This window comes from Pelecanus crispus, chromosome 1, assembly GCF_030463565.1.
Source record: "Pelecanus crispus isolate bPelCri1 chromosome 1, bPelCri1.pri, whole genome shotgun sequence".
NCBI classification, from domain to species: Eukaryota; Metazoa; Chordata; class Aves; order Pelecaniformes; family Pelecanidae; genus Pelecanus; species Pelecanus crispus.
Window position 1 is genome coordinate 153,918,686 of NC_134643.1, and position 21,754 is coordinate 153,940,439.

At 40.5% G+C, this 21,754-nt stretch overlaps 1 protein-coding gene across 1 annotated transcript in view; it reads right to left on the reverse strand.

Annotated features, from left to right (window-relative positions):
* The window catches only part of AFF3 (ALF transcription elongation factor 3), a 282,997-nt gene extending 277,523 nt beyond the window's left edge, over positions 1-5,474 (reverse strand). The window contains exons 1-2 of the mRNA XM_075716381.1: positions 5,428-5,474; positions 4,496-4,616 (exon numbers count right to left, since the gene is read on the reverse strand). Coding sequence (XP_075572496.1) covers positions 4,496-4,616; positions 5,428-5,474 — 168 coding nt within the window. The remainder of the gene's footprint in view (positions 1-4,495; positions 4,617-5,427) is intronic.
* Between the last annotated feature and the right edge of the window lie 16,280 nt (positions 5,475-21,754).

A 21,754-nucleotide genomic window follows, 5' to 3' on the forward strand; every position in this document is an offset into this window, starting at 1 on the left:
TGCTTTAAAAAGCCACTGTAAGCAAAAGGGTGTATCATTAGCATTTATGCAGCAGAGGTTTTTCTGAACCCTGCCTAGATTCAGGCGTCTGATGTTCTTTGCTTTACATTTTCAGAGGAAGACAGTAATGAGCCAGTGGCGTTCTCCTTTCTCTCTTCCAGACATGGGGTCTGGATAGGAAAACTCCCATTGGCTTCAGAAGGCCAAGCTTTCATCTCAAGACTCTCCGTTTTAGAGGAAAATAGAAAGAAGGAGAAAGAAGGGAGTAAAGGGAGTGGAGAAGACCCCCTTAAAGTTATATGAAAAATACGAAAGATGTAGCAGCAACATCATTTACTCTGGAAAACCGGGGGTATTTTTGGTTTTAAGCCTTCAAAGAAAATTGAGTCACTCAAAGAAAAATGTAAGGGAAACTCCCCTAGTTCAGAATCTTTTTTTTTAGGGTTTGCTATGAAAAAACTGAATCCAAGCAAAAATGCCCTGTAAATGAGTGCAGTGATTGCCACATGCTACCTTTCAGAGGGCTACAGTGGAAGCATTCCTAAGTCAGACAGTAGAAGCAGTTGTGTCTTGCTTGAAACTTGTCCCCTCAAATTTCAAGGACACTACCTTGTAACTATGTAAAATACATTACAGCTAGCTTTCTGATATGCATTTGCTACAATGCTAACAGAGTTGGCTATGTATCAATAATAGATATTGAAGGGAAGTGGGAAGGGAAAAACTCAAAAGTGTTGCACCCAAACATTGCTTTGCAAACTTGGAATAAGATGGCTCAACCACTACAGCCTGATCTTCTCTCTGTATACACAGCTGCTGTTGTCACAAGGACAATAACCTGCTATGAAAAGAAAGATGAAGCATTAGTTCACAGACAGCAAGTGGCTTAAAAAAGCGGTGTTCCTTTGCTTCACAGGAATCGCACTGATGTCCTCAAGAAGAGGAAACTACTAACGAGACTTCAAAAGTGGGAAGCATCACATACCTCTGAAAAGAAAGAAGGTTGGAGATATAGGCATGTGTCTCGTGGGGTCAATGAAATGGCTTCTACAATTGGGCATCACCTTGACCAGCAGAATTACTTTCCGGGAGGCACAGAAAATTTTCCTTTAACCCAGTAGATCTCTTCTATGCTTCCACCTCATGTAGATGCCTTGTAGAGAGATGTGTTTCCAGCTTCCGTCTAGCAAGGGAGATCTGCCCTTGGGCCTGCACCCAGCCTGATTCAGCCAGCTTCTGTTTGTGAGGTTTCCTTCCCTGCCAGCAGCATGGCAACAAGGACCACCAAATGGAATGGGGTTCCTGACACCCACAAGGCTCCTACAGCACAGACAGCTTTTGGGGCAGCTCTCTACCCAGCTGCCTGTAGATCCATGAACGTAGGAGAATTTATGTGCAAGTTTTGCCCCTGGAAAGTCCAACTTCCCTAACAGAAGGTGCATTCTTTCTGATGGCTGCTATTTGGATGGGAAGTAAATAAAAGCCTAATTTCAGATTATCTGTAGACTATCACTAGCCCAGAGAAGTCAGCAGATTATCTTCTATATGGATGAGATGTGAAGGTCATAGACACCTCGCGTTGAGAGATCACAGATAACCACAAGAATAATTGCAGCAAACCAATCTAATTCCTGTACCACGGCACATGCTGGCAACTGGTCAGTGTTGTTTTTTCCTTCTGGATAAACTGGGGACAACCTGAGGTGAGAAGATTCTGTGTTGAGCTGATCTCATCTAGAAGAGTTCACCTACATCCTTTTGGGAACAAGATGGGATCTGAGGTAACTTGTTATGAGCTTTAGATGTAGCAGTTTGTCCTATTATTTGCTCTGAAATATTGCTAGCCTTATTTCATCATTCACGTAGGGAAAACATGATCACAATATGAGTAAGTAGGAAAAGCATTCTGTGCAAACATTTCTAACTTACAGTGCTCTCTTGCTTCTGCGATGCAAGATGTATCCATGCATTTGAAGACTGCAAGATTCAAGACTTCTAAAAATAAACCTGATGGTTGCATGGAAGGTCATCAGAATTTTTTTCTTCATTAAAAATACTGATATGGTTAATGAGGCAAGGTATTCTGTCCAGTAAATATCCAGAAAGAAACTCTTACTTTTCACCCCCTGTAAAAGACATTTTAAGTAAAAGATACTGCATTTCCTGTAATCCCTCATAAAGGGTTGCTATGGATACTTTGAACAGGATAAGGGGCAACCCAAAGAGTCAGGATTTTTCAGAAAATCTGATGTTACAGGAGTAGTGATACATGTCAAGGTGAGAGAGGACATAAGATTTAAGAGACTTCCAGTCTGCCTTTGATTTTCAGATATGGCCTTCTGAATGGCAAATCCTTTGGCTTTAGCTCATGTTTCTCAAGCTGTGCAGAGGAATACTGAATTTAATCAGAGCTTGCAGTGTATGTCTGCTGTAACTTCATTCCCCTCTGGAAACACCTAAAACTTGAACATGATCTTTAAAGACAGTAAGAGTAGGTGTCAGTTTTGCTTTTGCAGAAAGGTTTCCTCTTTTGCAGTCAGCCTCTCTCCACAATAAGATCAAAAAGCTCAAGCCACAGCTCTGCACCCCCATACTGAAGGTTCACAAATGCTTGGGTGAGTTCACACAGTGCAATGGTCCATTGCCAGTGTACACATGACATTCAGAGTATGCCACCACTGAAATTTTGATGTCCAATACTGTCGGAATCACTGCTCATCCGAAGCATCTGCGACTGTCACACCAACAGACCTGTGGGTGAGTTCTACTGCTGTCCTGGGCTTTGCCTTTTTCCATGTTTCCTTGACAAAGCCAGCTCTAGGATGTATTTTTTCAGCACCTTCTTTACACACTTGTCCAAAATAGGGACATAGTGTTCAAAGCTAAGAAGCACGGATGGAACCACTACTCTGATCTCCCCATAAGATACCCACTCAGTATCCTCTCTACTTCTAGAGATGGCAGTGATTTTTCATCCACTCCTGTTAAAGTTGATGGAATCATACTGTGGTTGCATAGAGGTGCCTTCAGACATCATAACTCAGAAACTACTGTTGTGTCCATGATACATGAAGTCTGTGCCATGACAGTCAGTACACAGGTAGTATAATCAAAGTGCGCAAAATATTCCAAGTATACCACTTTTATAAGTGATTTGAGCTTCAGTATTACCAGCTTTAGGTACCACAGACAAAACAGTATCAGGGACCCAGCAGAAGGACAGGCCTCTTTTGTGAGGGGCCTATTTGATTGGGCCTACCAAATGGAAAATTATTGTCTCCATTGCAGCAGAGCCCTCACAAAACATGAAGACACAGCTGACTTGAGCTTTCAGGCTTTTTTCCATGGATTAGCCCTTTATTGGTCTCACAGTAGACTTTTTCAAGTAGAGCCTTGAGGAGTTCGACATTTCCCATGGTTTCTAAACGCCTTTGTAATGAATCTGAAATTTGGGCAGCTGGAGGTCAGCTTCAAGGCAGACAGAGCTGTCTTCTATGAAGGGACATGGTTTGAAAGTGGTAGATCTTTCTTTTTTATTAGGGGCTAGAAACAAACAACAATCTGGAAGAACAGCAAGCTAAACGCTGACCCTGGAACATGGGCAGAAACATGGAAGCACAGAAGTCAGGCGCAGAAGCCAAGTGCCAGGTCCCAAATAGGATTCCTCTTTAGGCACTAAAGCACCCAAAGCATCAAGGACAAGTGATGCAACGTGGAGGGAAAGGCTTCCCAACGTGGTGACTGCAACAGTAACTTGGACATTACTGGAAGGGCACTGTAGATGATACATGACGATGCTTTGATGCACGCAGGCAAAGTCACAGGGTTAGCTGGGGAAGAGTGCAGCCCCTGTGGGATATCACTCTCTGGTCCTGTTCACAAGGGCTGGGTTTGCAGGTTTCTGCAAAGTGCAGAAGATCCTGCTTGACCCTTCTAACACAGAGCGGGGAGAGGTGGTTGTGCCTCATCACACTACTGTTCTCACGAGGAATAAAACAGGGAGTTGAGACTCATAAGTTGCCTCTGCCTTTGGTGAGGGCAAAACATGTCTAGCAGACAAATTTTATTGGCAATGCTTATAGGGGGAAAAAAAAGCAAACACCGAGATATTTCATTGCATTAACCTTGGCCAGAACACAATGTTTACTGTATTGTGTGACCTTCACACACAATTCTAACGCAATTGTTTTCTTCTCAGTGTTGCAAAAACAGGGCACCATCACCTTCACCTCCTAGTTTTAATTCCACCTCAAATATTGTTAGGATATTTCCAGTTTATTTCATTCTCGTGTGCTGCTGAACATTATATGAAGCTTTATATATATATATAAAAAAAAATCCGATTCTCAATGAACCGTAGATGTTCTCTGCGAATTTTGTGAGGCTAGCACTTGTGGGAGGGTGCGGAAACCTGGACAATGCCTTCTGCAGGCTGCGTTTTTGTACTGTGGAATAAATAAATAAATAAATAGCCACCCAGCTGGGAAGCATCTACCTTGTACGGTTCACTGAAGAGGGAGTAACTCGTGTTAAACGCGCCATCCTCCTGCTGGGCCTCCTGATTTCTCCTTTCCCATTCCTTCCTTCGCAGCACGTTTCTATCCGGCTCGTAGACACTGCAGCAAAAAGAGGAATAGCTTTTTAAGAGTTAAAAGTTAGCGGGCATCATATAAAGCAGTGTGAATTTAAAAGTGAAGAACTCTGTTTTGCAGACAGATGGCAAAAATAAGCAGGAACATGAATCAGATGAATGCCAGTCCAAGCAGGCTGGGGAGGCTCAGGTCTCTGGGAATGCTGGTGCTTTCTTCACACAGAGAATAGATAATTAAATTCTTACACAAGAATAAAAAAGAAATCACAGGGCAGGATCTAGTCTGTGCAGAACTTCTCTGCTTGAAATGTGACAAAGGAAATATCTAAGCAACTTTGACAAAGACTGAAAGTACTCTTAAGGCAGATGGTAATTACAGCTATGAGTAAATAGAAATTATGAACATATTTCCACTTAGACATATCCTCTGAGTGTTGTATGAGAATGCTCCTTTTTTCACATGGATGTGTTTCTGTAGTGATTCTTTCATTAACTAGCTCCCTAAAGAGCTGTTAAAACTACATGCTGTAGTGGTTTCCACAGTTAGGCTGCTTCTTCTGATCTCTGTTAATCAGCCAAGTCGTGAAACTACTACTGAAACAATTCCTCTTTCTGATGGATTTGACACTATCACAACTTCAGAGCATGAATAAATGAATACTGGCACGATAGTGTATGTATGGCTGGTAGAGTGTAGCTGGAGAGAGAATAAAATCACTGCATTACACAGCAGTATTAATTTTTAGAAATGAACTAGTCTGGCTCCAATATAGACATCATGAATAAAAATTAACTTTTTTTTTTTCAGAATTCTAGTTTAATGTATGACAACATACACCAGACCTTTCCCTGAATTTCTACAGAACAACACAGGTTTGCACATTTCAGACTGTTATATTTTATTCTCCTCACAAAGGAAACCAATGTGTCTAATAAGGTTTACATGTTATTTCAGGGCAATGTGACGAGTATGCCGATTGCCTATTTTGCTTAGTTCAGCTAATGCCTTTCTTCTGGCACTGTAAATCTGTAAAGTAGAAATATATATTTATGCCATGTAAGTGCACCATGTGTTAATAAGAAAAAGGTTGACTTGCTAACCAGCTTCCCAGTTAGCAAAACATATGCTTCATCGGCTACCCATGTGACGTTACCTAGTATGCCTCCGGCAAGGCAGTCAAAAGGCCAACAGCTATCTGATTCTAATTCAGCTTCAGACAGCTGAAAATACATAGGCTATGTTAGACGCTATTAGTATTTAAAAACAATGCCTTAGCAGTCACCAAACGAACACAAAATCTTATATTTACTTGTTAGTGCTGCTAACTCGAACTGGACTGTGAAGTACCCTTCTGATGGGTCTGAAGGCATCTGAAGGCAGATGCCGAACACCGAGCAGGGCTCTCAAACATAGGGGTTTACTGTGAAACACAGGGTTCCAGTACAGCAGGCTGGAGGCAGCTTCCGACCACCAGTTTGTTTCTTCCACTTACAGGTGGTTGAGATTTTTTGGGTTTTATCCCGTGTTTTTCATGAGCAACACATGTTACTCACACCAACACCCTCTCTTTGAAAAGCAGCGTAATGAGGAGGCAATTGTAGGGGTGGAGTTTTGGGCATGGAAAATGCCTTCCTCCAGGAAGAAGGGGATCGTGAAGGCCTCCCTACGGGGTCCCTGCGAGCGGACATCATCTGCTGCACACGCTGCCAAGGCCAGAGGCAGAGCAGTTGTCATTCACTGCTATGCGAGCAATGGTCCTCAGTTACTACATCGTGCTCTCTGAGCATACTCCCATCAGTAACAACCACCTCTGTGCCTAAAGTGGACTTTCTGCCACCCTGAATAATCATTTTGGGGTTGGGTTTTCCTGGAGCTGCAGGGATCTGCAACTTCATCCTCAGCCACATCTCCCCATCCAGAACCTCTTGACTCTTTGAGATGCTGTGCATTTGGACTCTAGCCTGCAGTCAAATAGATGGGCAGCTCCCCTGAGATCAGTTATAATACTGATCTCTACCTGGTTTCTAGGAAGTAAACAAATGCAACATTCTTCACTAGGCCTCATACAAATTTAAAAATGCACTGGTGTGATACTCCTAAAGTGGAAGGGCATTTTTATCCCTTTATTTGATGGAGACATATTTGATGAAGACATACAAGTGGTCAGATCTCTGAACCCCCTTTCTGAATGAGAAGTTCACTGTTGGCAATGCAATGCACAACCTGCAATAATTCAGAATGATTATGCAAATGGAAAAACCATACGACAATGCCTAATATGCCATCTATAAGCAGTAGGTTAGGAAGAGCTGCAAGTTGAGAGTTGTATTCTTTTGGTAATACCAGATGGCAAAATCTCTGGCATTTGTGAGGTTGCTCCTTTTTTGCATGAGCATTGCAACAATCTCATTTCCTTGAACGTATGTCACCAAATGTATTTATTTATTTGGGTTTGAGGAGAACACTGCCAACTGCTATAATTGTCTTTATTGCAAACACTTCAGTTAATGGAAAATGATTCTTTTTAATAGCTTTCTTCCTTCTTTCTTTTTTAAAATTTGAAATTTGAAATAATCCCAAATGTACACGTACCTTTTTAATTGTCTACAGTGTGTGTCTTTTCCATTAGCTAAGCCATGAACAAGTTCATGAAAATCTCAAGATTTCTTCCTCATTGGGGCATGTGTGTGTATGTACGTGATGTATGCATATATATGTGTTATAACCACGCTTGCACCATCAGTTTATTGATGAAGAGTTTTGCTAGTATGAGCCAAAATGCTGAAGTGGTTTTGCAAGACTTGGAAACCAAAGAACATGCAACCATTCATCTCTCAGAAGTCAGTATCATTTATATTTGTTTCATACAGGTCAAACTCCAAAAGAATGAATTTAAATAGTTTTTAAATGGTATATTGTTATTTTTAAAATGCTGCATCTGTTTCAAATTCATGCTTAAAGGACATGAACTGAAGCATAAGTAACAAGTCAAACACTTGCAAATGTTATATATGAATAAAAGTTTTATTATAAAAATTACACTATCTCAAATTTAGCACACGGCTTTAAAACCACGCTTTGATTTAAGGTCTGCCAAGAGACATACTGGACTTACCAATGAATTATGTCTAAATACCAGTGTCTCAGGCTCAAAGCACTTTCAGCACACCATCACCACCACACAGTCACAGTAGCCCTACCTTCTCTGCTTCTTCTAGGATACTTTGAATAATTTCACTCTCAGGTATTTTACAGATCAGAATTCCAATGGAAGACCAAGCTTCTCGGAGTAGGTATGTTTATTAAATTTCGATCTGTTGTGATAACTTTTGGAAGATTACCTTGATGGCTACCCACTCTTTGGCCATGCACTAGGTGAGCATGTCCCCCCATGAGACCAGCCTGAAGAGGAGAGCCCAGGTGTGCTGGTGCCTGATGGGAGGGCAGCTGCGGCACCAGCCTCCCCACAGTACGGCCAGAAATGCTTACAGCTTTCTTCATGCTATGCTCCTGACATCAGAAGGAACCGCTTCCTTTAGTCCTTAATTAGAAATAGACAGAGACGGCTCAGGGGACAGCCTAGGAGCAGAGCAATAACCTTACCTGAAAAACCTGGGACTGGATTTAATCTCCTACAAAGTCCAAAGAGTTATGTAGTCTCAGGCTAGGCTGAAAGCAATCATATAAAAAGCCAAAAGTTTTAAGTGTTGAAGAGTCTCCTCTTCTTTTTTTTTTTGGTTTTTTTTGTTTTTGTTTTTTTTTTGTTTTTTTAAAGCACACTATTTACCTGCCTCAGACATCACTACTTGGAACAACTCAAATAAAAAGGTCTAATCTCCATGATGAACTGGGTGGAGACAATGCACCAACATATTCTCCTGTCCTTCAGTTTTAGGGAATGCCCAAGTTTTGCATTCAGAGGAAGATGTCCTTTTCCACAAACTAAAGCACTGCACCTTCACTGAGGAATTACATGCCTTCGCAGATGTAGGGTGTGCATTAACGATGCTGCTTGACCTTTTCAGAAACCACAAAATTGCCACATCACCAAAGGGACCTTCAGGAAGGATACTGTTATTTTGCTACAAGATCACCATCCTCGTGACAGCTGGCATCTTTGAGGCTGTAAAAGACACGGGTAGGTAAATGGAGGGCAAGATCGCTGGTGCTCCCCTTGCCTCGCATCAGTTTATTTTCTGGCAGAAGAAGGGTGCAGCGACTCAGGCTGCCCTACCGGCATCACAGAGGAAGGCGCTACCACGTGTATACGCACACCTGGTGATAATTACTGAACCCATTATAGTTTACAGTAACCTGCAATCTCGCCTTTGCCTTTCCAGACCTTCCAATATCATTTTCCAGTCCAAAGATTTAGTTCATTATTCTCTGAACTGTGAGGGCTTTGCCAGAAGCCCTCATGCACACATCTTTCTTCTACCTCCCCATGCAGAGAAATACTGTGATATAGATTTAGCAGGAGTAGCTTGTTTATTTGCAGTTAATGTTTTTGACCCAGGAGGCTGATCCCCTGTGGTGGTGCAGCCTGCCGGGCCATTCTGAGATTCCAGGATAAGCTTTATTGTGCTGTTATCTTGGTCACAAGGACTTGGGTGTCAGGCAGTCTCTGTCCACACCTGGGCCACCTGCTGCCTGGATGGTACATCAGGACCACCCTGAGATCTCAGGATAAGCCCTATCGTGCTGTTATCTTGGGCATAACCACTTGGGTGTCAAGCACTCCCTGTCCACACCTGGGCCATCTGCCCCCTGAATTGGTACCAGAATGACTCGGCACGAATTGTGGCCAGAATGTAAAATACTGACCAAAGCAAATCATCTCAAGATCCTATAATTAGCGAAACAAGAGGAAGACCTTTTCAAGCCCTCTGGGACTGCAGCCGGCTGTGTGACCCAGTATGTCCCCCTGCACTGGGATGCCTCTCAGGGTAGATTCTGCAAGGATTGAAGGATCGTCCATTGATGATTCCATGAGGACTCAAAGGCCTGGTTTCGCAAAGTTCACCAACTGTCCGTTGACGAATGCCAGCACATAAAAGTGAGTAATTCATGAAACTAAAGAAAAGGGAAATTTTAATCACAGGTTAACCTCGGGGCGGTGCGGGGGGGGAGTGCAATTTGACTATATATACATATATATTATCCTTATTCACATAAACCGTTGACCATGTCTGAGACTAAGACTGGACCTAGCCGCACCTAGACTCCTCTCTGAAAGGAGTTTAGAAAGCAAGGGGGTCTGTTCTGAACCTTGTGACTCAACGGGAGAGTCCTCCTTATCCCCTGCATCCGTGATCCCTCTGTGAATCATTCTAACTCGAGTGTAACAATTTTCTGTTGTGCACTTCTTCCATGTAAGTAATAGAGTGAACCTTGCCATTCCCAAATCTTTAACTAAGTCGCTAAATTCCATCAAATTGCTCTTTTAAATTGGCTGATACTTAAGTGTTAAGCATTGTACAACCTAATTCTGTGACATATCTCAAAAATATTAAATTGCTGCTAAACTAAAGCCATGTAAAAAAATTGTATTTGTGACATCCCCCTCACCCCAGCAGCTACATGTGGCGCTTCAAACAAAACTTTCAGAACCTGAAATCTAGACATATTAATAACAAAAGCAGAACTGACACCTCACGCTAACATGCAACTATTTCTTTAACTGGCAAAAACACAGTTCGCACGGGGTCCTGGCAGGCCTTTGCTAGGGAAGACCTAGGTACCATTTGCAAGGGCTGAGTTTCTTTCCCAGATTTTGTCAACTTCCCTATTTGTGCCCAAACTGACCCTTCTTCCATAATCAGCTTATGAGGCTCCATACAAAACACCGTCAGACTGCAACATGCACTCCCAGTGTCACAGAAATGACACCATCCCCAAACTGCCAGGCGTAGTCCCTGAATATCCCCTGGGAGTGTACAGAGCTGATCATGTTCCAAACAAACAAACAAAAAAACCCAAAACACAACCCACACCATAAGTGACTAAAAGATACATGTGTTTCAAGAATAGAACTAGACCCGTGAACAAGTTTTTTGTGAGGACACATACATCTTTGAAATTAAATTTTAGCACACGGTCATTTCTGAATTATGAACAAAGTTGGAACTGCTTCAAAACCATGAAAAACAGGCAATATTTCAAGAAAATTAATTTTTAAATGGTTTACTGATTATTCTCAACATTTCCCCACAAATTGTAATCTGGCACACAAGTCAATATACTAAATTTCAGGCTGAAGCGAGGACATTTTCTTAAATATTTAATAGTCTAATTCTCCCCTGAATTACCACATTTATGCCAAAGTAGTTAAATAGAGTAACTCCAGGGAAAAACTTATACAACACAATAAAAAACCAGTCCAACCCTGATGCAGGACAGTGATTATGAAACTGAATTCAGAATGGAAATTGGATTCTGAATTTAAATGTGACGTCACTCCCATATCTCTGCAGTATTTTAAAACACAAAAGGACTAACCAGCCTCAGACCTTGTAAAGGCAATTGCCCCAAACATTTTTAGAAAACAGTCTTAATTCTGACAATTTAATTACAACAATTCAGGTTATTTTGCTTGCTGAATTGCTGTGCTTAACATGGAAGTGCTATCATTTAATGCCTGTTTTCCATTTCACCAATCACGTCCATGGTTTTCGCTGGCCAATTTCTTGGTACAAGTTCCATTTTCAGCTAAGTATAAACAAAGCCTGTTTGGAACTAATTGCTAATGGGTTATGGGGAGCTCTTAGAGATGGCAACCTTACATTTTTGAGCATTAAATGTTTTCCCTAATGACATTTGAACTATATTGGTTCGATTAGAACAAAGGGGCTGCCTTTGATGAACAAGTGGCATAATCAATAAAATACCTTCCTAGGTTGCAACTGACTTTTTATCTAGCTTAAACAGCAGAAGTTAATTTGAGGATTTTTACAGTATTTTTTCCCATTTACAAACAGGAATGCCGTGGGGTAAAGCAATTACTCTGATTTACTGTTTTCACTTTGATTGAACATAAAGATGTAGCAGGGTCTCAAAAAAGCAGTAACTTAACAAACTGTGCTCCTATCCACAGACAGATAAAGTACCTACTTTGCTATTTCAAAGAGTTTACCTCCAGGCAGCAGCACAGAGCAAACATCAATCAATGACATGTGTCTAAGATGAGATTGATGTTTACTCTCACAGCTTTTCATCTTACATCCAATAAATTATTTTTCCTTCACCAAAATGCCTGGTTAAATTTCATTTTTCACTTTGCAGTATCAGTTTTAAAACTTTAGCTTCCAGCAATTTTAAAGCTAGGATTCATTGACGCTTCAGCTTTTACAGCCTGTTTATGATTTGTATTAACCATGAAACACTGCCGTCCAAACATGAATATGATCAGGGGGAGCTGAGCTGGGCCGGCCGCTCGTGTGGTGGCAGGTGTGAGCTGGAAGGTGCAAGATTGCTTTAATTATCTGCCTGGAAATTCTGAGTCCAAAATGGGGGGCTGTATTTCAAGGGGCAGATATATCGCATCCACCAAACGAATGCATATATACATATCAGAGCTGCAAAATCAGCATCTGAGCGTTCAAAGCAGGTCTTCTGAGGGCTCACGCTGGGCAACTGGAAGAAACCAAGGAAAGACTAATTGTGGGTGCACGTATTATCTTATAGGCGCTCACATCTGACATTCACAAAATGCAAGTGCTTTGCATGCACCTGACTGAATTTTAAATACGTATTGAAATATGGAGAAAACCTAGGGCTGCAATTGAGACTGGGATCTAGGTTGTTGAGCCAGAGCATTAAATATCACAACAGAGGAACATTAAAAAAAAAATACAATTTAGCTCAACATCTGCTTGTACAAGAGCACCTCTTCCAGCTCTGCCACAGACAAAACATGCACATCTTCTTCCCTTGGAAGAAATTTCCCCATGAGAGAAATTGAGACATGATTTCAATTTTTTTTTTTAAATTCAGGAAAAATAACTTCATCACATTACAAAATTTACCAGTCCATACCTATAGTATACACAGATATAAAAAAAATTCACCATTCAGTACTAATGGGTAATTCTATATTCAATGCCTTACTATTTTCTTTTTGCTATTAAGTGCTGGTGCTCTCTTTTCATAACCCTGAAACTGCTAGCAAAAATACCTAAGATGGATGAAGATCTAATAATGACACTGAGCCAAGCTAGAAACAGAACATTACTATTACTTTTAATTTTCATAGAATCATAGAATCGTTTAGGTTGGAAAAGACCTTTAAGATCATCAAGTCCAACCATTAACCTAACACTACCAAGTCCACCACTAAACCAATTAAGGGTAAAGTAGCAATTTCATGTTTCCTGGCTTGGTGGCTGGATTATTTTTAATGAAAGTAAAAACTAGGAATCATTAAGGTTGGAAAGGACCTCTAAGATCATCAGTCCAACCATCAACCCAACACCACCATGCCCACTAAACCATGTCCCAGAGTGCCGTGTCTACCCATTTTTTGAACACTTCCAGGGATGGTGACTCCACCACCTCTCTGGGCAGCCTGTTCCAATGCTTGACTACCCTTTCCGTGAAGAAATTTTTCCTAATATCCAATCTAAACCTCCCCTGATGCAGCTTGAAGCCATCTCCTCTCGTCCTATCGCTAACTACTTGGGAGAAGAGATGAACACCCACCTCACTACAACCTCCTTTCAGGTAGTTGTAGAGAGCGATAAGGTCTCCCCTCAGCCTCCTCTTCTCCAGACTAAACAACCCCAGTTCCCTCAGCCGCTCCTCATAAGGCCTGTGCTCCAGACCCTTCACCAGCTTTGTTGCCCTTCTCTGAACACGCTCCAGCACCTCAATGTCCTTCTTGTACTGAGGGGCCCAAAACTGGACACAGGATTCAAGGTGCAGCCTCACCAGTGCCAAGCACAGAGGGACAATTTTGCACTGCTCTAACAATATATTGTTTGAAAGTATATTCACCAGTTGCTAATTCACCAGTATTAATAATCTTACACCTGGAATGAGTGTTTCTTTTTCTCACAATCCAAAATGATATTAAAAAACCTCCAGAAATTAAATTGAGATCTTAGCTGTCAACAAAACAGATACTGTAGATGAGACAGGGGAAAGTATTCCTTTTGTATGCTCATCCATATTTTCCAAGCGGAGAGAAAAAAAAATACCAAGACTGAAGAGCTCAAACCAGACATAGCACAGTGAAGCCCTTTCATTTGATTTTGTTAATGTTACTTTAGTGTTGTAATTCAAAAAAATACAACAGCTGAGGGGATCAATAAGGAATCTTTTTTTCTGCCTAACCTAACACTGCTGAATTCCCTAAGGGCTGCGGCCTTACCTAACTTGGTGATGCCTATATCTGATCCAGTTTCTTCTTACATTGCTTCCTTGCCAGAGATGTCAGACACAACGCCCCACTTGTCTGTTTTTCTCCACAATGATTTCTCCTTTCCGTGGCATCCTTATGCATGGGAAACTGTTCCAGTTATCATCTGCCAAGCTTGTGTGGTTTTTTTCCTCGAAATTTCTTTAGGCTCCTTACAGTCATAATTAGTCAAAAATGGAGCTTTTTTTGATCGGCCATCCGGTTCATCTCTGTAGAGGATGTGCACACATAGGCAAATTATTCGTATAGTCTTGGTGCATATCCTTGAAGAGTTTACGCCTGAATGTTGCAATAAACTGAATTTACTCCTATCATTGCATGATTTCTAGGGATGTTCTGAACATTTTAAATGTAACAAAAAAAAAGGCCTTTTAAAAACCTATTTGACATTTTTCAGCAAGTGTTTAATACTTTATTCAAAACGTTTGTTGAGGTTATTGATGTGTTTGCTGAAAACTGGATTTCAGTCAATATAGATCTTCAGTGCTAGTTTCAGTAGTAAAAAAAAAATAAAACAAGTATCCTGAAAATTGTGAAAAATTATGTTTAGCCTCTATGATCTTTTTCTTGAAAAAAGGTCTTTTTCAGAAAAAAACACCTCCTTGCTCCCATTTTTCTCTAGCAACTTAAATAGCCTGTTCTTTCCATGGGGCTCTGAACAGTGATCCATCTAGCCACAGCTAATTGCAGGATTGAGTACACCGAGGTATACTTCACATAACACACAAAAATGGAAAGCTCTGTAACTGGTAGAAAAATGTTATCAAGCAATTCAGCCTGGTGCAACTTGACTTAAAGCAGCAAAAGCAAAGACTGTAACGAATCATTAAGGCCAGATCTAAGAGCACTTTGCCACTACACAGATAACAGCAGTGTCTATTAGAAAACACACCCAGCACAGCAGCAAAAGGAGCAAAACTTTACAGACTTCCATGGATGACAAAGACGAGTAGTTTTAATTTAAGTTGTTAAATGCTTTTGGTGCTGCTAAGAACCCCTATGAAACATGAGTGAAAGACACACAGAGATTCAGTACTTAAATGTAAAGGTTGTGCAAACTCTTGCCTATATTTATATTCTGTGCACTTGATTTTAGCTCACCATTCAAAATTATCTGATGTCCAAAGGGCACCAAAATACAGCACTGAAGTACAGGGCACAGGACTGCAGCCTTACGTAGTATTGTACTTTCACGGAAAGCCAAAGTACGGTATTTCATTATGAATGTGACAGCTGTTAGCAACCATCAAACCTATGACTCACGAAAACGTCTATACATGTTTTATTAACAAAGCAACATTTCCAATTTGCTCTTACTATAATGGGTAATGACTGAAGGTTCATCAGGGTTAATCAAGAAAATGATGTAAATTTTATATTGTATTATGTTTCACTTGGCTTAAAATGGAACTTGGGTGACAATCTTTTTTATGTGTTTAATCATGATTTACAGCATTATGGAAACCACACAACAGCCCCAGTGTGAAAAAAAATTATGAACAAGTCAGTGCATAAGTCATCAGATTTTATGTATTTCCAGAAAATCACTTCTTGGGATCTTCAGCAGACAGTCACTGAGTTTGGTTTCTGTAGAAATAGAATCAATATGTTTTGAGAAGCCTTGCTGTAATTTATCTTTCTTTCCTATTCTATAGATAGATGGAGACCTTATTATAGCATTTTATATATTATAGAGGAACCATCACTATGTACAGGTAAGGCTGAACTGAGTTTTAAACAGATGTCTACATGATAAAAATAAATTTGGATTATGTTAATAACTGCATATGCAGATAAAGCAACAACCAAAGTAGTTAACCCCCATGACAACTGTACAGATACAAAAAAAAATTAGCCACTGTAAATGCTCAAATAATAAATCCACTAAAATCTGTGCTTTTGCTTGTATGACCACATGAAATGTAGCTCACTATATGAAGAAATTGTGATCAGTTTTAGCAATAGTTTGTTTGTATCAGAGTCTAAGCATAAAATCTTATTATGGGGAATTATGAGGTTCCATCTTCATTCTGCTCAATTGAGGCAGAACAATAGAAAATGGAATGAGATATATATCTATACACACACCACATATAAATATATATATATAAACCTAAACCTAAATCTAAATCTCTCTATCCACCTAGTGCCTACGTAGACAGCTTGCTTTCACAGAACAAGAAGGACCACTGTAAGAAGTCTAGGTTCAAGAACCTAAGAAAGTTGTGGTTTATATATAACTTCAAGCTACAAACAGTGAAAAACTGCTTATATAGAGGATGTTTCACTCTCCTTTCACAAGAAACTAGTACTAGCCAACATATTGCATTGTACCATACAGCTAGCTAGCTTCTCTATAAGACAGTGTATACCTTTAAACTCCAGCAAAATGGAAATTTCTTCCCAGTTCTTCCTTCTGAAAATGGAGAATGTAAACTGGACCTGAGGTTTATGCTTGACCAATTAATATTATCACCACATATTCTTAGGAGCTGTGTGAGAAAAGCGCACAGCACACAGAAACCGTATGACTTTTACTTTCTTTTTCATTATATCCTGCTTGCCCTGTGTGGCTCTGTCACATTTTGACATGTAGCCCCAAGACATATGCAATCAAAATTAGGAAGAGAAGTTAGCCATAGCCATAGAGCATTTTTATGTTCATGCATGAACAAAAATGCATACATGTTAAAATGATGAAAAAGTTAAAACTTTTATGCCCTGTGACTGGTTTAGCTCACGTAAGCTTCTTACACATGATAGTCCCAATCCATTCTGCCTACAAAGACAACTATATCATAACTCATGCTGCCCACCTTCCGAGCTGCACAGAGAAGCACCCATGCGCTCCCTTCCTTAAGTGACATGCAATGGGAAGTGAGGTATTTTAACTCTCATAGAAAAGACCAAACCAAACCAAAACATTTGAAACAAACATCTTTGCTTGTTTGTTTGTGTCTCTCTTGACACTCTGCTTCTGCTTAAGAAGAGTGGTGGTGACATGGCCATGCCACAAATCCAAACCAAAATGTAACTCGTCAGGAATGAAAAACCCTAAACATAATCAAGCGCAAAATAAGCTCCTGTGTTTTAACTCGCAGAAACAGCATGACTGTTCGAGTGCCTCACTTTCAAGTAGGTTAAATTTTCTTTATATATTTCCAAATTTGAAGGAAATGACATAAAAATGACAAAAGATTACCTAGAAGCTTTAATGGTTGCGATAGATGCAGAAGCCATTCCAGAGATGCCCGTGCAGGGACGGTGCCAGAGGCAGATGCTGCCTGTTGGAGGGGATCATCCTGGTTCCAGTCCAAAGTGGGGAAGCGAGTCACCTGATGAAGTCAGATACATCGTCCCCTCACTCTCTAACAGCTGCCTTGCCCTGACTACTTTTTCTCAGCAAATTTGAGCTTTCGCAACAACAAAAGCTTATGAGAGATGTTTTATTTTTACTGTATACTTTATTTGAAGTCTGAGATCATAAATGCATATTCATGTCACAGTAAATTACAAGGATATCATCTATCTGTATAGCGTAAGGCATAAAATTATCCAGTGTTTCATTTTGAAAGTGTAAGAGGTATCTAACTTCTACATATTGTTGTAAAAGCATGAGGAGGGATCTAAATTGTATGTATTATTCTAAAAGCACGGATTTGGGAGATGTCTACAACACTTCTATTTGAATCTTCCATAGCAAAGATCCCCTTTTGTTATGCTAGGAAGGTTAGAAATTTCTGCATCATTTTTCTTGCAATTTTTTTAAATGTTTCAAAACTTTCAACTTCAGTTTGACCTTCTCTCATTCCAGTGTTCAAGAACATCAAATTTGTGTGTCCTCTCAGAAAGCCCACTGAAGCTGGTTTCATGGGAACAACTTAGGAGAACTAAAATCCTTCTCTGACAGGTTGTGCATGAAAATTTCATTTTCTCCTGTTTCACTAGAGTAATAGAATATAACCAAAAGGAGCTAAAACACAGATTTTAAAAAAAAAAGGGGGGGGGGGGGGGGGGGGGGAGGAGAACAAGACTGAAGGAAATTCTCCTGATTTTCCAGTTCAGAAAAGCCAACAAAATGGTGACGCTTAAGATAGGAGATCTTCTGCAAGTGAAAAAAAAAAAAAAATCCATGCAGGAGGAACTCATCCTGCATCTTTGTATTGGCAGATTATCAACGTCTGATCCCACAGTCCTCTGGGGATGGGACAGGATTGGAATGGATAGGAATTTGAAGACAAGGCAAGCTCTGCCCTGACCACTATCCATGAAGTTCACTGAAACTCATGTTCACATTGCTAAAAATCCAGCACTTATACGAATGCTAATCACGCAGTTTGGATTTAGCTGCTCACATGCTCTCAGGCTCCCTAGTCTTAAAAGTGATGACAATCAAAACCCCCACAGCAGATACCCAAATTCTTGTTAAGAAGTAACATTTGAACCTCGTGGAAAGTGTGTAACATTTTAAAGACACAGGATGACTCTCAATAGATCTAATAGCACATTTTTTTCCCACTGAAAGCCAGCACATCTCTACACGTTGAAGAGGTGGTGTTCCTGGAGTGGGCTGTAACACAAGCGAACGGTGGCGTTAGTCCATCAGTGTTACTTGCTGGCAGAAACCTGAAATAGCACTGAACAGAAAGGTGAAAGAGCTGCTTGCTGTCCCCTCCTAACCCTGCTGGATGGGCCCACTGTGGGGAAAAATGACATGGATGAGGGTGGGCGAGAGCACGAAACTAGACCACTGCGAGTGAACTTGATTTTTATTTGAATCTAAACAAAGCACAGTATAATTCACAGTTGGTAACTGGAATATCCCAGTGCAAAAATAAACAGAAGCTGTTATTAGCAAGAGAATATTTTGTTGCTAGCATGCTGTGTTGAGCAGAAAACTGCTACTACATTTAGCCTTCCTTAAAACTTTACTAAGGAGGAATCCTGATACAGCTTCTCAGTAACGTAGGAAATGGCAGAGAATTATTTCCTTCTAGGTAATGGAAAGCAAAAGACTTTTGTAAAGATATTCCATTTTGGTTTTTTTTAATACAAATAAAAGAAAATAAGTTCAGTGAATTTGTTGCATTTTAACTTTGGGACTGTTTCTTGGAAAACTGTGAAATAGTGGTAATACCCATGTTCTGTTTTGCTGTGAACCAAAACAGTACCTTAGTAGCTCAGTAACAAAGGTTTGTCAAAGACTTCTGAGTTTTTCTGTAATCCTAAATAACATTTTGCTGTTCCTGATGTGGGAATACCTAGCCTACCTAATTTGATACTAATGACATACCATGAGAAAGAAAAAGAAAAGAAAACTTTATTACAATTTCAGGAAAGAAACCATGGAAGGGACAATCCACTAAATTAAAAGGAATTGACTAGCTGGGTAGACATAAGTATCAAGCTGAAGGTAATATTATTTAAACTTACCCATTTCAAATTAATCTGTTCTCTAACCTTTTAAAAGCCTAGGTTTACCATCTTATGACATATCACATTCTATATACACAAAACAGAAAAACCATACTGCTCTGTGTATCTCCCTGGGGCCAAAATAAACAACACAGAAATTCCAGAACTTCGTCTCCCTTAATGAATCTACTTTGCCCGAACGCTTGCAAAAATGTACAACCCATAAATGTTAGCTGATTCTTGGAAAGCACCTTATAGACTTAACAGCCTCCCGCGTCCAGTGTGGGAACCATCGTATTGCATAGCCTATTTGATGTCCATTGTCACGAAAGGTTGCAAGGAGGAGCAATCTCTCTGTGATGCAGCTTCAAAGCCACACAGAATTTACAGCTAAAATACAGCAGATGTAAAAACTAGATCAGTCTTTGGGAGGAGGTATAAGGCAGTAGGTTCCCTGAACCTGATATGACCCAGAAAGTATCCTGCAGCAGCAGAACCAGACGAATGATTCATTTTAGCAACCCAAGCACACAAAACATCTCCTATCCTCCAGGTCTTCTTTTCACTCTCTTCCTGTTGCCCATGTATTTTTGATTACAAACTCCATCCCAAACTGACCTACAGCTGGGCACTGAGGAAATTCACATGCTGGCCTGGGGACCTCTGCTGTAGGAAAGAGGTGGTGTAACCCAGAAGAGAAGAGACAGACAGATAAAGGAGTGAGGTATGAAAAAGGACAAATTGGGTTTGTCTGGTTTAGAAAAGAGAAGACTGGGAGATGCGTGATAGTGATCTTCCTACCCATAAAAACTTGTTGCAGAGCAGACAATGATGAATTTTGTTCTCTGTCTGCTAGGTCATGCAACTTAATTTGCAGCACAGCAGATATAGATATGATTTTAGAAATGCTATCTAAGTTAAAAAGGAAGGGCTGGAAGAGGCTGGCTATCTACTCCACAGGCTCCTTCATGGCTTCTTTATTTCAGAACGAGTTGGTCAGTCCTCCCCCCGACCCTGTCCCCACCAGCAGACAGGTACTGTTAAGTTTGTTCCTTCTCAGCCACGTTTGCTGCGCAAAATAAACAAGAACAGGAAATCTTCATCCTTTGAACAAAACAACTCCCTCCCCTCCTTCCAGATGAGCAACAGTGCCTCCTTACATTATTGTATGGGGTGCCTCTCCTCCGTAAGTACCTGCCTGTTAGCATTTATCAAAGTCAGACTAGTTCTCCCCAACAATGAAGACACTCTTCCAGGAGGAACATACATCAAACACAGATTACTTCTGGGCTAGGGACCTATGGAAATCCCTATGCAGCTGTTCCACAATCTTGAGGGACTCCTATGTGCTAGAAAGGTTAGAGTCAGATCTGTCAGGCTGGCCTACCTGTGCTTCTCCTGTCTTAGAGCCGAGGGATGGAATAAGGGCTCTCTGCAGCCCAGCATTTGGAATACTTTTTTTGGTTGTGATTTTTTTAATATATGGGCGAAAGGACAAAGAAATTTTCCTTTCTTCAGTCACTGAATTCAGAAACTGATCTGTAAGACGTGAGAGTAGGAACATCTTTTCCACCATCTCCAAATGAACCATGCTTAGCTGCTACAGAGACACGTAGGGCGTGCAAAGGGAGACGTGCAAAAAACTAGAGCTTTTCTAAAATATCTTGCATTGGTGATCAAGAACTTAAAACAATCTCTGACACTAAAAATTCCAGAAGGCGTGCTATTTAGGCAGCTTATATTTACTATTGGACATTTACTTTTGATCCCTCAAACTCTGTGGTGCACAAAAGACCTGAATCCTCTTTTACAACAACAGGAAAGGCAAGGGGCGAACAAGATGATTTTGTGACCAAACGTCACAACTGCTCCCTCAGTCAACAAACTCAAACTCCTAACATCTTTCAGTGATGTTAATGGCATAACTCTACTCATGTCAAGGGTGCTATTTTAATTTATTCCGCATAAGAATGGAATAAGATCTTAATTATGACTGTGTGTGTATATATATATATATATATATATAAAGCCAAACACTAAGCACCATCCATTCAAAGCCAACTCAGGGAGATTCTCATCAGTATGGACTTTGGGGACACCCAGGACACGTGGTTGAAAACCACAGCTGGCAAGAAGCTAACCACCTCAAGAGCTGAGTCCTGGAGCTTAAGTTCACTGTAGACTGTATACTAAAAGGACTACTTTTTCACCTTCGCTCAGGGTTTGCAACTATGAGGTGAATACAGTCTAACAAATTAGCTTTTGGAATAGGAAGTCATGGTATTTGAATTCTGCTACCATGTGTTGCAATTTGTGACACATCAGAAGACAT